Source organism: Calidris pugnax, unplaced genomic scaffold (genome assembly GCF_001431845.1).
Source record: "Calidris pugnax isolate Ruff unplaced genomic scaffold, ASM143184v1 scaffold128, whole genome shotgun sequence".
Lineage (NCBI taxonomy): Eukaryota > Metazoa > Chordata > Aves > Charadriiformes > Scolopacidae > Calidris > Calidris pugnax.
The window spans coordinates 1119991-1134492 of record NW_015090851.1 but is presented as its reverse complement, the minus strand read 5'-3'; the positions used below and the strand labels follow the sequence as shown (position 1 = coordinate 1134492).

The 14502-nt window shown below is 41.5% G+C and overlaps 1 protein-coding gene across 2 annotated transcripts in view; it reads left to right on the top strand.

Annotated features, from left to right (window-relative positions):
• WNT5A (wingless-type MMTV integration site family member 5A) overlaps positions 1-11311 on the top strand; it is a 13744-nt gene extending 2433 nt beyond the window's left edge. For both annotated transcript variants that reach the window (XM_014943270.1, XM_014943271.1), the window contains exons 2-5: positions 212-345; positions 1474-1739; positions 6559-6851; positions 8426-11311. In XM_014943270.1, the coding sequence (XP_014798756.1) occupies positions 266-345; positions 1474-1739; positions 6559-6851; positions 8426-8884 (1098 nt within the window). In that variant the 5' untranslated portion in view covers positions 212-265 and the 3' untranslated portion in view covers positions 8885-11311. The remainder of the gene's footprint in view (positions 1-211; positions 346-1473; positions 1740-6558; positions 6852-8425) is intronic.
• Positions 11312-14502: the final 3191 nt, after the last annotated feature.

Here is a 14502-nt window from a genome sequence, read left to right as displayed (position 1 = left end):
GGTAGGGGTGGGGGTGCGTGGGTGGGTTTTGCCCGGTGGAGCGGGAGCCGCGACGTGCCTGCGTCTGGCACCACAAGCTTCGGCGGGGAGAAGGGCAGGCGAGTCAGAGTCAAGTTAAAAGGGGCCCGGATACTTCCGTTGTTTAAACTTGAATGCTCGAAAATGGTCTGAGAAGCAATAAACAATCTGATCCTTTTTCTCCCCCCTCTAGAAATCCACTGCAGTATTAATCCAAGGAGGTGCTTTGGGGACAGTTGGCAGTACAATGGCTTCTCAGTACCTCGTAGTGGCTCTGGCCATTTTCTCCTCTTTTACCCAGGTTGTAATAGAAGCCAGCTCTTGGTGGTAAGCATCTTGTATCGACTTGGTTTTAAAAGGGGGGGGGTGTCAAGATTTGCTTGATTAAATGTCTATTTACTTATTATGTACTTTGTTTGTGAGGGAGTACTGCGGGAACGGGACAGCAGGGGAGGAATGTTTAAGTTGTAATACGTTGTGTAGTAAAATGAACGGGTCTCTCGAATAACTGGAAATGTGCAACATCTCGTGTTGTAAAATTCCTTTTTTTTTTTTTTTTCAATGCTGCGCAGTCGATTCTCTATGGATTTGATCATCCTTAAATTACTAGAATTGCCTCTCTTCTGAAAGAGTGATTTCAACTCCCTTGGATAAGAAATTTTGCATATATATGAGAGAATGCTGATTTACAAGTAAAAACTTTTATAAGTTTCAGTTTTATCTTTTCTGTGGCTTAAATGTTTATAAATATATTTTGTTACAAAGAAGTACATTTAAATTGCTGCTTTGGCAGATTAGCTATTTCTGTATAGTGTACGATGTTGGGAGTTCTTGAAATAGGTGCTTCTCTGCTGATTCAAGTGATCCTTTTCAGATTAATGGCCACTTTTTAATTGAAATGTGAAGAGCACTTTAAGAATTAAGAAAACAAAGTTGATTTTGTTTACAGTGAATATACTTGCCTCTGTGTTTTTTGTGTCGAGCTAGAAGTAGTTCGTAGCAAGTTTCTAACTTCTGGCTTGTTAAGTTTCCCTATTTGTTTATGGTAGAACAGATTGAAAAATCCAGACTTAAATCTAAAATGTGTGTTAAAATAAATTGGGGTTTGGGGGGCTTTGTTTGGTTTTACTTTATTTATTTTTCTGGCCTTGCAGTTGTTTGGAGCTTCTGTTACTTTTACAATGTCGATTTAGGTTTCTAAAGGACTGCCTAGACGCAAGTCTTCCAGATCTGCGTCTTCAGTCCCTAATGTATGGTGATAACCACACAGGGGGGAACTAATAACTTCTGTGCTGTCTTTAAAACAAAAGTTTTGTATTTAAGTGGGGTTTTTTCTCACTTGTTAGCAAAATGAGTTGTATACTCATGTGTAAGATACAGTTTTGTTTGGGATTTATAGACTTTTTTTTGTTGTTGTTGTCTTCTGTTTATTAATCCAAATCTTTCTTTATGCAGGTCTTTAGGGATGAACCCTATGAACCCCATGAACCCCGTTCAGATGTCAGAGGTATATATAATAGGAGCCCAGCCACTATGTAGCCAGCTAGCAGGGCTTTCCCAAGGACAGAAGAAACTCTGCCAATTGTATCAGGACCATATGCAGTTCATTGGAGAGGGTGCAAAGACGGGCATTAAGGAGTGCCAGTATCAATTCAGACATAGAAGATGGAATTGCAGCACTGTGGACAACAACTCTGTTTTTGGCAGAGTCATGCAGATAGGTAGGAAGCAACATCTTTATGATTAAACTCTTGTCTAAGGATATGTATGGCACATACTGTTCTGCACTTGAAACTCTTGCCAGGTTCTTACCGAGTACTGTATACAATCAAGTGTTTCTAAAAGTTGGCAAAGGAGTTGAATTATTTTTAGCTGGAGGTGATTTCCCACCACTGTCCAGCCATATGTCTTGGAAAACAAAGTAGGAATATATATATTTGCATATGGGAACAGAGGAGAAAGGAGAATGCAGCCCTGAAATCTCCATTTAGAAAACCTGAGACAAAATGAAGGCAACCTAAGAGAATTAAAAACAGCAGCGTCTTGTAAAATCAAAGATGTCCATGCCTAGATCCAAAGTTAGCGGCTGCATAATAAATTGCTCTTGGTCTGGAGGTTAACTGAAAATTGCTGCTCTGTCTATTAGTGTTTATAGGCAATTCCTTCTTGCTTGTTTCCAGATATGGTAACTTTTTTCTCTCTTTGAGAAAGGTAGATTTATGTTAAAAAGAATGTAGCAGGGTAGTTTTTATGAAATTGTTTCTATCAGGACAAAATGAGTGATTGTCCTTGTAACTTGCATTTAATGTAATCACATCGCTGGGAAAGAGAGACAGATTCCTGTTTAACATCTCATCACAATTTGGTGGCCACCCAACCCTTTCCCTATCAGATCCTCTTTGAAATGTGCTTCTCCAATGCTCACGTGCTGCATGCCGTTTAAGAACTTCATCATATTTTAAAGTCCTTGGCAAAATTTAACCAGTACAGTTGAACTGGATCCATGGTGAAACCTTCCCCTGACTTGCCCAAGTCAGATTGCTGATTCTGCGTAAGCAGCTGACACCCCCTGTTTCTCTGGGTGACAATTGTTTTATGTGGTAATCAATACACTGACAAATTCAGCAGTGCTTTTAAGTTGGAGATGTAAATAAAAGCTTTTATGTCAGCCTTTTTCTGTCCCGCTTTAAAAAAATAATGTTTTAAAATCAGACTTAAAATCAGATTTATCTGTAAATGGGCTAACTCCAGGTCAGGCTGAAGGAATACACGAATTCACATTTGGTCTCAATTTTTGTTAAAAGAAGTTTTTATTTGGAGATTGTCAGACATATACAAAAATATCTATTGCATAAAAGTACCTAATTGGACCAGCTGATTTTAGATAAAGAACCTTCCACAGGCTTTTTGCAAGCACAGTATTAACCTCCCCCTAGAGTTTGTTTTTTTTACCCTACCTGAGCAAAAGTCTAAAAGCACATGAAACATGAAAGAAAATTTTTTCTGTACACCTTTCTGTTCTATTAATCTAACAAACGTCAGAAAAATAATCTGTTTAAAATTTAGGCCTTCATCTTTCAGCCTTTATTTATTATCCAAGCAAGTGAAAATTAGCTCAAGGGAACTATTGGTGTGAAGAAATGTACAGGATTGGGCCCATGATTTGTGGTGTCTGTCTCTGTAGTAGACGTTTCTGCCCTCCCCAACTATGACAGATCTATTTAAAGGTGGTTTCTTTCAAGTTAAATAACTTTGCCGCACCCTTCTGCTGAATATGACTGTATTAGCTGATGTCTACACAGCAATTCATCATGTAATTAAGCCACTTATTCTAATTGCATATGGAAGCAAGGTTAATAGCCATATTCAAGCTAAAGAGCCTAAAGAGTGTATTCACTGAGAACAAGAAAGGTGTTGTGGGTAACAGTTGTATTATTTCATGCTGATCTCTGGTAATGACCAGTTGCTGTTCCTCTGAGTAGAAGGAAAAATGGAGACTTTTAGAGCCTGATTCAGTTCTATTTCGGCCCGCCATCCCCTGGCTCATCGGGGTCTGTCAGATACTCCCTGCTCTCACCAACGTGAGGAGATGGTAGTTGGGATCTGAATGCGTGTAGTTTGGGAGGGTTTTGTCGCCTGAGCTAACGAGGCGCTGTGGCTGGTTGTGCACAGGAGAGGTCTGGGCAAAGCACTGACTGACAGCACAGTAATTACCCCAGAGTATAAATGGACAGTCTTTCTTCCAGGATTTATCCTGCAAAGTTAGCTAAAGCTGTACAAATAAACCTAGCTTGGGTTTGGAAATTTGCTCTGTGGCCTATTGAACTGCAAAATTTTAGGGCTTTTGTTCTCCGCTGCTCTCCTTTGCTGCTGGTTCCCAGCTCAGGCCATGGTCCTGGCCGCCTTCACTGCCTTGTGCCATCTCCTGGCTTCGTGGCCAGCCCTGGGATGGCTGCGCTTGGGCTTTGCAAACAGCAAAGAAGTGCTAACACAAAATAAAATAACTGGATCCTCCCCCAACAGCTTGGTGTGGTTGGGGTCCAGTTTATTCGTGCCTGCTGCCCAATGTTGAATGCTTTTAAAATAGAAGACAAAGAACATTTTGTATCCTATGTTCAGGTATTAAAAAAAAAAAAATTGTTCTGTTCTTGCAGACTTATTCATATCAAGTGTAAAGCTCAGGTCCTTGCTCTGTGGGTGGCTTCCTACAGTGTATGTATATTGAACAGTTCCATTTCTGTGTTTTATATATATGGGAGAGAGGGGACTCAAACGTGTTTGGAATGTGTGTTTCCTTGCCATGGCTACAATAGAGAGAAACGCTGGACTGTGGGAAAAGACAGATATGTTTGACAGTGAAGGAAAGCACAGTTGTGCCTAAAGACTTAGAGAAAAAAAAAAAAAAAATCAGTGTAACTCATCCATGTGGAACCATCACTCTTAATGTGTTCCTGGGGCTGATGACTTGAGGCACTGTTGGCTTGCAACCTGCAGGGGCTTGAAATCTGTTTCAGCAGCTGATGCTGTTTTATAATTTGCCTAACTGTTCAAGGAGGGAACTTGGGAGGCACCTCTTCATTCTCTACCCCAGCTTTTCCTTCTCACTCCCACTATGAGTAAGTTCTCTAAAATATGCTCCAGGATAATAATGAAAACTAGTCAAAAAAAAAAGTCAGGTTTATGAGTTTAAATCCTGCAATAAACGGCATAGTTAACCATGTGAAAGCATGAGCTAACTAAACATGAAAAAGAATAAAATGGAACGGAAGAGGCGAGTCCTGTGGTCCAAAGCAGACCATGATTCTTTCCTCTCAATCTAGTGGAAATTTTGCTTAAGGAATTAATCCAAAAATGTGTGTTACAGAACAAACGGGAACATTAAAATCTGTATGAGGTTCCCTCTGCTATAGTTTGCAGTAAATGCAAGGCATAAGTCACCGCATAAAGCCAAATCTCTTTTAACTGAAAAGGCTACTCCTGTAGCCCTTTATACCCATAACTCATGTAAGTACTTCCATGAGCAGGTGTCTGTGAGAATAGCCCATTGTACATAAGGGAGCAAAGTGCTTTTCATCTTCCTTATATCTGATCTTTCTGAACATAAGACTTCTGATTTTCCCCATTTAAAACCAGCATCTATTACTAAAATTAATCCAGCGGATGACAGCTGTTATATTAACAAAGCTGCTCTGAACATGGTGTCATCTTGGACAAGACTGCAAATTATTTATGATCCAGAAGTGCTTGAAAGCTCCTATTAGATTTGACCTGTTATGGTAGGTCTTGTACAAAGAGTTTCTGCCTCAAAATGTTGCTGCCTAAATACATATGACACGTCCAAAATGCAGCCTCTTAAAGCTGATTTTACAAAGGCCCATGTTGTTCCCCAAGAAAAGTCTTGAGCAATCAAGTTTAAAACCTAGCTTGAGCTATTGTTTGGACTAAAGATTTGGAATAAAACTTGACTCATATAAATAGGAAAAAAAATAATTAGTCTATTCTCAGTCATTTTGGGAATCTTTCTTGGAAAAGACCCAGTGGGATGCTGTCTCTTAAGACGAAAAACAAATTTCAAGTGGGTTCTCTGGTGCAAGTTTTGTCATTTTTTGTTTATGTGTTTGAAAGCTTCTCTAATTGCAGTCAGAATTTGTGGCACCCTTGGAAAAGAGCTAGGAGAAGGCAGGCTCTAAGTAAAGGTGGGATTAGATACTGTCAAGAGGATGATACGTGGCCATATCTTGCGTTGTGGGTGTTGTAATTTTTTCTTCCGAAAGTTCAAAACTCGAGGCTTTTAATTTCCATTTTAGGGCACCAGATGCAGGAGAAAACCTTCAAGACTGCCTTGTGCCAAGGTTTTTTTCTTCCCTGTAATTTGTAAAGATGATTGTCCAGGGACTCACTTGCCATATTCACATGAGATGGAGTGGTAGATACTGAGCAGCCCAGGTTGTCGTTAGTTATAAATAGCGTCCTACAGAAGTGCCTGGCTCATATGTAGGGTGAAAAGTTATGTCTTACTCTGCTGTGCTTTTCTTTTGATACCAGGAGGCTTTGTAAAACGCTATGACTTTAAATAAATTGGTAAAAGTGGGTGACGTGCATAAATCATGTTTGAGAAGTAGTAATTTAAGAACCAAACTTTTAAAAGTTGTATTTAACATCTCTTTTTTTTTCTGGAAGACAGGGAGTTTGTTTCCCTTTCTGCCCCTCACATGCAGGCACGGTTACATCGGCCCCGCTGGCAACGTGCTCTGGCCTCGATTCACCTCCTCCCCATGCCCTCATCTAGGCTTTCACCAGCGTGGATGAGAATTGTCCCCTGCTCTTCACGAGCACCTTGTGTTGAGTGGATGTTGAGTGAAACCCATCTGGTGGATGGGTTTCACTTGTTTTTTTCAGAGGGAAGACGTTCTTGAGGAGCATAGTTTAGGGTTTCTCTACATTTTAGTACACAAATGAATTTTGCTGGCTCCTGGAGAGCCTTTGCCCTCCTGGCTCATGGATGGGCAGTCCCCTAACACCCTTTGTCTTCCCACACAGGCAGCCGGGAGACGGCGTTCACCTACGCGGTGAGCGCGGCCGGGGTGGTCAACGCCATGAGCCGGGCCTGCCGGGAGGGCGAGCTCTCCTCCTGCGGCTGCAGCCGAGCGGCGCGGCCCAAGGACTTGCCTCGGGACTGGCTTTGGGGTGGCTGCGGGGACAACATCGAGTACGGATACCGCTTCGCCAAGGAGTTTGTGGATGCCCGGGAGCGAGAGAGAGTTTACCAGAGAGGCTCCTACGAGAGCGCCCGCATCATGATGAACCTGCACAATAACGAGGCCGGCAGAAGAGTAAGTGGCTGCGAAACAGCACGTCCCTCTGCCCCCATCTGTCCTTCTTTTTGGGGAAAGATGTGCCATGACGGCACTGGGTGGTGACCAGCCACCAAGGCTTATGCACAAAGCAAGAAAACGGCACATACAGGATGTAGGTGGATGGGAGAGTATAGGAATTAGTGTTGCTCCTGGTTGTCTGACACCCCTATTGCCTTCCCCACGGGGCAGGAGTGGGACCGAAGTGTGTTGTCTTTCCCTCCGTATTGTCTCACTAAAAGTGCCCTCCTCGTTCTGGATTCTCAGTAGAGCAGGCTTTTATTAGTTTGTATTTCCACCCAGGACAGTGTGCGTTGGAGGGAAGAGGGACGGGCTGGGCTTCCCAGGCTGGAATCGTGCTGCAGGATTGTTCTAACTTTTCCCCCCTCCCCTGCTTCCAGAGGATGTGAAAAGCTCCTCCATATTATTAGAAAACACGGTCTTCTGTGGTTAAACATGTCTTTATGGTTTCTTTAATCTCGAAAATGCCTTAAATGAATGGGTGTAAACTTTTCTTTTTTTTTAATAGTCTGAATATGAAGAGCCAAAATCATTATTTTCCTAGAGCTTGAAGTGCCAGAAATAGTCGGCTGGAGACTTTACACTTGTGTTCTAAGGTGAAGAAGGATGAAAGATAATTGAAAATTAATAGTATTTAAATGTGAGAGGAGGGTGTCTGAAAGCAGTGGACAGGCCAATTTACTATTAGCAGGAAGAAAAATGACACTTTCACAGTTGCTTACAGAGACTCGAGCAGTTTTTTCCTTCCTCAGCCTCATCTTTGCAGTGCCATTTGGCAGCGTTAAGACTCTCTGTAACTGCTGGGTGGAAGTTGTCTACAGTATCATCTAATGTGTCAGACCCCAGGATTTTTGGGGCAGTGTCAACACTGACTCTTATTTCTGTTTGTACAGGGCAAATGACTGATATTTCCCTGCCAAAGCTTTGTAAAGAGGATATTACTATGTAGCTCTGTCTCCCACCCATAGGTGTTTGGGGGTTTCTTCTTGGATGAAATCTCTCTCACAGAGCAATATTTGGGATAGGAGGAGGATGCCGAGCCAAGAGTAGACAATCAGCTGCAGCTGAGCCAGGAGCAAGAGGAATCTTAACTCTTTCCCTAATTGCAGCCTCAAGCAGAGATCAATAGAGAGAGTAACTCAGATAGAAAATAAAGGGATGTTTTACATTTCTCAATGAAACAGCAAAATCCTTCGCTGGCGTGAAAGCGAATTCCTAAAATTTGACTGCAGCCTGAGCGATGCTGCCGTCTGGGCCGTGTGTGAGCTGTGTGGCTGTCTCTGCGGCGGGGGGAGAAGCTGGGGAGTGCGCTCCCCCCATCCTGCTGGCTAATGGGGGTGCCGGGGGTGCACGTGTGTCAGCTCTCTCTCCCTTCCCAGCGTACTGCCGGCGAGAAGAGGATGCCGAGGCGAATATTGCGGAGGGGGCGAGTGGGAGTGCTGCAGAGGGCAGGAAATGAGGGGAAAAAATGCTTTCACAGCCGTGCTAATCTTTCATCATCCTTTTTTGCTTTCTCTCCCCGGCTCCTCCAGACTGTGTACAACCTGGCTGACGTGGCCTGTAAGTGCCACGGTGTCTCTGGTTCCTGTAGCCTGAAGACCTGTTGGCTGCAGCTGGCCGATTTCCGCAAGGTAGGCGATGCCCTGAAGGAGAAATACGACAGCGCCGCTGCCATGAAACTCAACAGCCGGGGCAAGCTGGTGCAAGTCAACAGCCGCTTCAACGCGCCCACCATCCACGACCTGGTCTACATCGACCCCAGCCCTGACTACTGTGTGCGCAACGAGAGCACTGGGTCCCTGGGCACCCAGGGCCGCCTTTGCAATAAGACCTCGGAGGGCATGGACGGCTGCGAACTCATGTGCTGCGGCCGGGGGTACGACCAGTTCAAGACGGTGCAGCGAGAGCGCTGCCACTGCAAGTTCCACTGGTGCTGCTACGTGAAATGCAAGTTGTGCACAGAGATCGTGGACCAGTTTGTGTGCAAATAGGGGACGGAGGAGGCGGGAGGAGCTGCAGCCACCTGCCAGCAAGGGGTGCGGGCCCCTCTCCCTTTCCACAGGACTATCTCCACTTTATTTATAGAGTCTAACGAGTTGTCGTCGTCTTTAAGAAAAGAAAAGAAAAAAAAAAAAAAGGGCAGGGGAAGGGGGGAAAAAAAAAAAAAAGGAAGAAAAAAGAAAAGTATAAAGGTTGCAAAGAGAAGTGCCTGGAAACCCTCTCTGCGTCCATCCCAGAACTGTGTGCAGCTTATATTTTTGGCAATAATGGGGGAGAACCTGAGAATATTTATTTTACAAAGTTAAAAAAAAATTGACTTTTCTTAAAAACAATAGAGTAGTTTGAGGGGAAAATTCAACATATCCTAATTTAGTCCCATGGGACGTAATACATGTGCAGTAGGCAGAGCAACCATGTAATGTGCTTGGGATGTTAGAACAATCCTTATGGATGTGAGGAACACACAGACCTGTCCGTGACTTTTAGTTTCAGACACTAGAAGTTATCAGAATAGGGTATATATATAAAGCTGTTCAGTACGTTTAGGGCTCTGTAAATAAGGGGTATATTCATCACGAAGTGCCATGTCAGTTGCATATCTGGATGTGCCCGCGTAAGCACGCGATGTCATCGGAGGGTAAAGAGCAAAGGATCATGAAGGCTTCAACCGCGCTATTTCTGAGTCACCATGTCTGGGTCCAGAACGTGACAAGACCAAAAAAAAAAAAAAAACACCAAAAGGAAAAAAAATCTGCCTTGATGAATAATTTTCTTCAAGGCAGAATTTGGCCTTATTAGCTAATTGTGATGTTTGAGTATCTCATCTTACAGAGCAGAACTTCCCTGCTACTGAGTGTGGAGAGCAGCCGAGGTGCCAACTGCACGGAGTGCTGTAGCCGGGCGGAGGGGAGCTGCAATGGTTGCAAACAGTTTCGGTCTCCCAGCCTGGAAAGCCCATAAAAAATAGAATTCCCCAAATTTGAAAATGCCTTAAAAGTGGTGTAATAGCTGGCTGTCTTTCAAAACACAGCTTGACAAATAACTCCTCTAATTTTATGTGAGAAAATAAATCATTAGATACCCACTCTTGGAATGACTGATTTTTTGATTTTTTTTTTGCAGATTTTGGGAACGCTTTCACTCAAGGAGACAATAGTTTCATATTTTAATAACATTAACTGATTATTATAGTTCAATGAAATGTTGCAGCAATACCAAATTTATCATCCTATGTCTTTAATACACATGCTTTAGATAATATATTGCAGATATACACTACAACTGTTCAGACTATACTTGAGCAGTTACATATATATGGGAGAACTGTGGTCTGCTGGTGTCTGATATTTCAAAGCTTTTTGTACATATATCTTTTAATGATTTAAGAAATAATAAAACATCTAAATTACAGGTGCAGTTCATCCCCCATTTTCTTTTTCAGATGTCTTCAGGTTTTTAGATCAATTCTAAACTTTCAGTGTTTTTTATTTTTTATTTTTTAAAAGTGTTTATCATTTAAAAGTTTTAAGGATAACCACAAAGCAAGCCTCTTCCCAGCTTTAGGACTTTCTTGGGTGGTTGGTAGAGGCAGCACACTGCACTGAATGGATACTAATATGGAGATTGCTTCTATTCCATTCTCACATTAAGGGCATTCTCGATTATTGCTGAAAGGAGACACCTTCCAACTCTAAAATGTGCTGCATTTGGCCCTCACTTTTAAGTTTTTAAGATGGAAATTGTTATTTGTTGAACAACATGCGTTCCCCCAATGCTGTGTAGTTACATAGGATTTCATGATTGGTTCAGATGCCTGTTTCCGGCTCAGTCCCATCCAACAAGTTAAAGAAAATGGTTTTGCAAATACAAAGTGAGGAAAATCTTTACACTTTAGCCTAATTGTACTAAAGCCTTAACTTTTCACGAGCCTTTAAGCTGTATCATTAAGTTCATCTTGATCATTTATCAGCTTCTTAAATGGCGCTTTATTGCTCTTAATTTATTGTACAAGGACATATTTACCCCTCATCTTCAGATGTTTGCGAAGAATATCTTTTAAAGTAAGATAAATAAATAAAGCACTAATTCATTGAATATGTCACTTTGGTTTTTATTGTACAAAAACCATGACCATTTTTCGTTTCATTTGCTGAATCACCTCATGTTCCTTTTTAGTGACTATTTTCTGAGCAGAACTGAATCTCATGATCCTAGCTATTAATACACTATTTAATGTAAAATATTTTACTTGTCATTCAGATATGTAAATCTTCTATGTCCTTTCCTCTGTTCTGTACATTTAATGTACATATTTCTGTCTTGCGTGATTTGTATATTTCACTGGTTTAAAAAAAAAAAGAAAGGATTATGCCATAATGGAAGATAGACTATAAAAATAAAACTTTGGTTGTATATTGGGAAGTGGTTTTAATTATCTTTCAGAGGAGGGTTTGTTAAAACAATGAACAGAGTTGATTTTTAAATTTACTACGTGGTAAAACAGGGAAGTGATTGTTTGCCAAACATACTAAGTACATCTTGAAGTTTTATTTCTATATTAAGAAGGCATACAGATGTAACTACTTCTTAAATAGAAGGGCCCCTCTCCCCCACACCCCCCCCCAAAAAAAAACCCCAACCCAAACAATCCCAAATCCCTATGACTTTGAACTAGAAAGAGTTTTAGAGATGGGTAAGTACTTAATTTGGCAATGGATAAGGACCTAGGTTAATGTTCTTTGTGTCCATATGGCGTCCAGGGCTGCTCATAGTGGATCTGGGACGGCGGGGCCTGACCCTGTGAACAGCTTCCTCCAGTCATCCCAGAGATGTCTTGTGTAAGCAAAGGTTTCCAGCGCAAAAAAGTTTTCAAGGCTGGGTTTTGTGCGATTTGGGTTTGTGTGCAGTCGCTGGTGGGGTTCCCCCACCCATCAGTCTGACTGCACTTGAGCTGCAAGGTGAAAGCTCATCAGTTTTTCCTTAGACTCTTTGCCCAGAAATGGAGTGCACATGGAGGGAAGAATCCTTTAAAAAAAAAGAAAAGGCAAAGTACAATGAAGTATTAGTAGTAAGGAAGTAAAGCAAAAAATGAAAATTAATGTAAAAAACAAGCCTTCTGCTTTGAGACTGGCTTTTCTTTGAACTGATTTCCTGAGTAAGTCATAATTTTTTTCTGCTATAGGGAGCCTGATGAATTAGTGGCCTTTCTCTACCTCTCTTCTTTCCTTTTTTTTTAATTTTTTTTTTTTTTTTTTTTCTCAAGGATAACCTTCTAACATATCGAAACTCCTTCTGGCTGCCAAGAATGTATTATCCCACAAACCAGTAGACCAACATCGTGTGTTTAAAATAGCGATTCTGGGCAAATGCAACGTTCTGTGGTCCTATTACTGACATCTGGTTCAGTTTTCCTTCACTTGTATATTGACCGGTATTCTTTATTGCAAAAACACAGCCCCTATTTAGGAAAGTCAGCATTTTTTTGGACTGGATTGTATTCAAGCTCTTCCCAATAACAGAAAAGTTACCAAAAAATTTCTTTATTGGCAGCAGTAAATATCTGTATTCAAAATAGTCATTATGGGCTCAGATACAAGAGAATTGTTTTTAATTTACAGCAAAGTTTATCTGTTTAATTTTGTTAAAAATGCTGCTAACCCCTGGTTCAGAATCTTGTATTTTTAGTAGTCTCTTCAAATCTTTGTGTTCGGTTTTGGCTTTGCCCATAATGATTTTCACCCTGTTTTTGCAAAATATTGAAGCCCCAGGTGTTAGCAGGAAGTGGACTGGGAACAGGCAAGAAACTTTAAGAAGCGAATGGCAGCTTTGAGTCAGGCACTGCATGCAGAAAGCAAGCGAAAATCCTTCCTTAAAGGGTGTGTTTGATAGAACGGTCTCACCAAGATGATAGAAAACTTGTAGAAGTTGGCACTGAAGCTGACAGAAACACTGCTTTCCTTTGGATATGGATTCTCAAGAAATGCTATCTAAATCATTAGGTTATTCATTGTAAAAGGGTGGTTTTGCTGAATCAGGAAAGACATCTATTTGTTTTTTTCTGGACTATATGCTAGAGGAAACTCTGAAAACAAAGGGGAAAAGTAAAGTTCTTAAAATATAGATAAATGTATTCATGTATAGCTTACGTACGTGCTTGCTGACTGTGGTAGTCTTAAAATTGCTTATCTATTAAAGTCAGTTTGGAAGGCAGGCCAGATCTTTAGCTCTTCAAACTGTATTTAAAATCCCCAACAGAGGGGGAAAAAAAAAAAAGAAAAAGAAAGAAAAAACCTTCCCCCCCTGCTACAGGCTCTGGTATGTCTGTTTATGTTGCAGTGGGATAAATGAACCACGTAGGAGCACAGAGAAGGGTTTGTACATGAAATTTTGTTTTCATAAAAGGTGTGATTAAAAAAATCCAATCTGTCTCATGCTCTGCTCTTGTATGAGATTGCGTGTGTGCATTTGTATATACTCTGCTGGTATTTTCCAATTGTGTTGGCCAAATTCTGCTTTTAGTTATGGTTAGGCATCTCTCCTGACTTTGGTGGTGTCATATGAGCCTGACATTTTTCGACCAGACGTGAAGGCCCCCCTGCTCAAAGAGAATGCATATGAAATATATCAGCCTTTCTTCTGCTGGCTGGTTATTTAAACATGGGTAACTGAATTATTGTGAAACAAATTCTGGGAGTGCAGCTGCAAAAGCAGTAATACAGTATATTCGTAGTGATGTTTCTACGCCGTACCTTCTAATTTCCCAGTTGATTTCCAGTGCAGACAGAAAGTCTAGAATGCATGCGGTATGTTCCTCATCATATATTCTATAAATGTGAAATAATGATTTGTCAATTACTGTTTCTATTACAGAGATACAATTAGATATTTCAGGATCTCATGATTCCTTGAAGCCCCCTTACCTTTGGCAGTATTGAACGTTGCTGGCCAGGAGTGTCATTGAGCGGTGTGATGTGAAGTTGCTTTTGGTAATATCTGAGACCCGGGCTGTGCAGTGTGAATATTGGTACACTGTGTGCTTTTATAGCCAGTGTTGGTTTACGTTGTGTTGTCTTTCCCAGCAGTCCTGCTTTCTCAAATGGTAATTGAACAGCAGCAGTCAAAATACTCAGCTGAAGGAGAACCCCTGGACACTCCATGGGCAGTTATTCAAACACTTTCTGAACCGGCTTGACCCATTGCTGATTTATTCCAGATCCATTGCAAGGAATTTAAAAAATGTGAGCTGTAGCGTAGAGTTCGTAGCGTGGCTAACAGTTCTTTTTGGTTTGGTTTTGTTTTTACACAGCAGCCCATTCCAAAATTCCATTTTTTTAAAGCTTTTTTTTTTTTTTTTTTTTCTAAAAGTCCTTCCCCGGGAGGCACACCCTGAGCAAAGGAAATGGTCTCTGGTTCCTCCGGTGACTCCCAGGTCCCCAGTGACAGGTTACATTGAAAAGACCACTTCCAGAAAACACCCGTTACCCAGGGTGTCCTCCTGCTTCTCCCATCAATTAATTAGCAGACTGCAGCAGCTGCAGCTCGCCAGTCATTATGCAGTTGGCGGCTGCTTGCTGCCTTTTCTTTCTACCAGGGAAGCAAGCCCATCTCC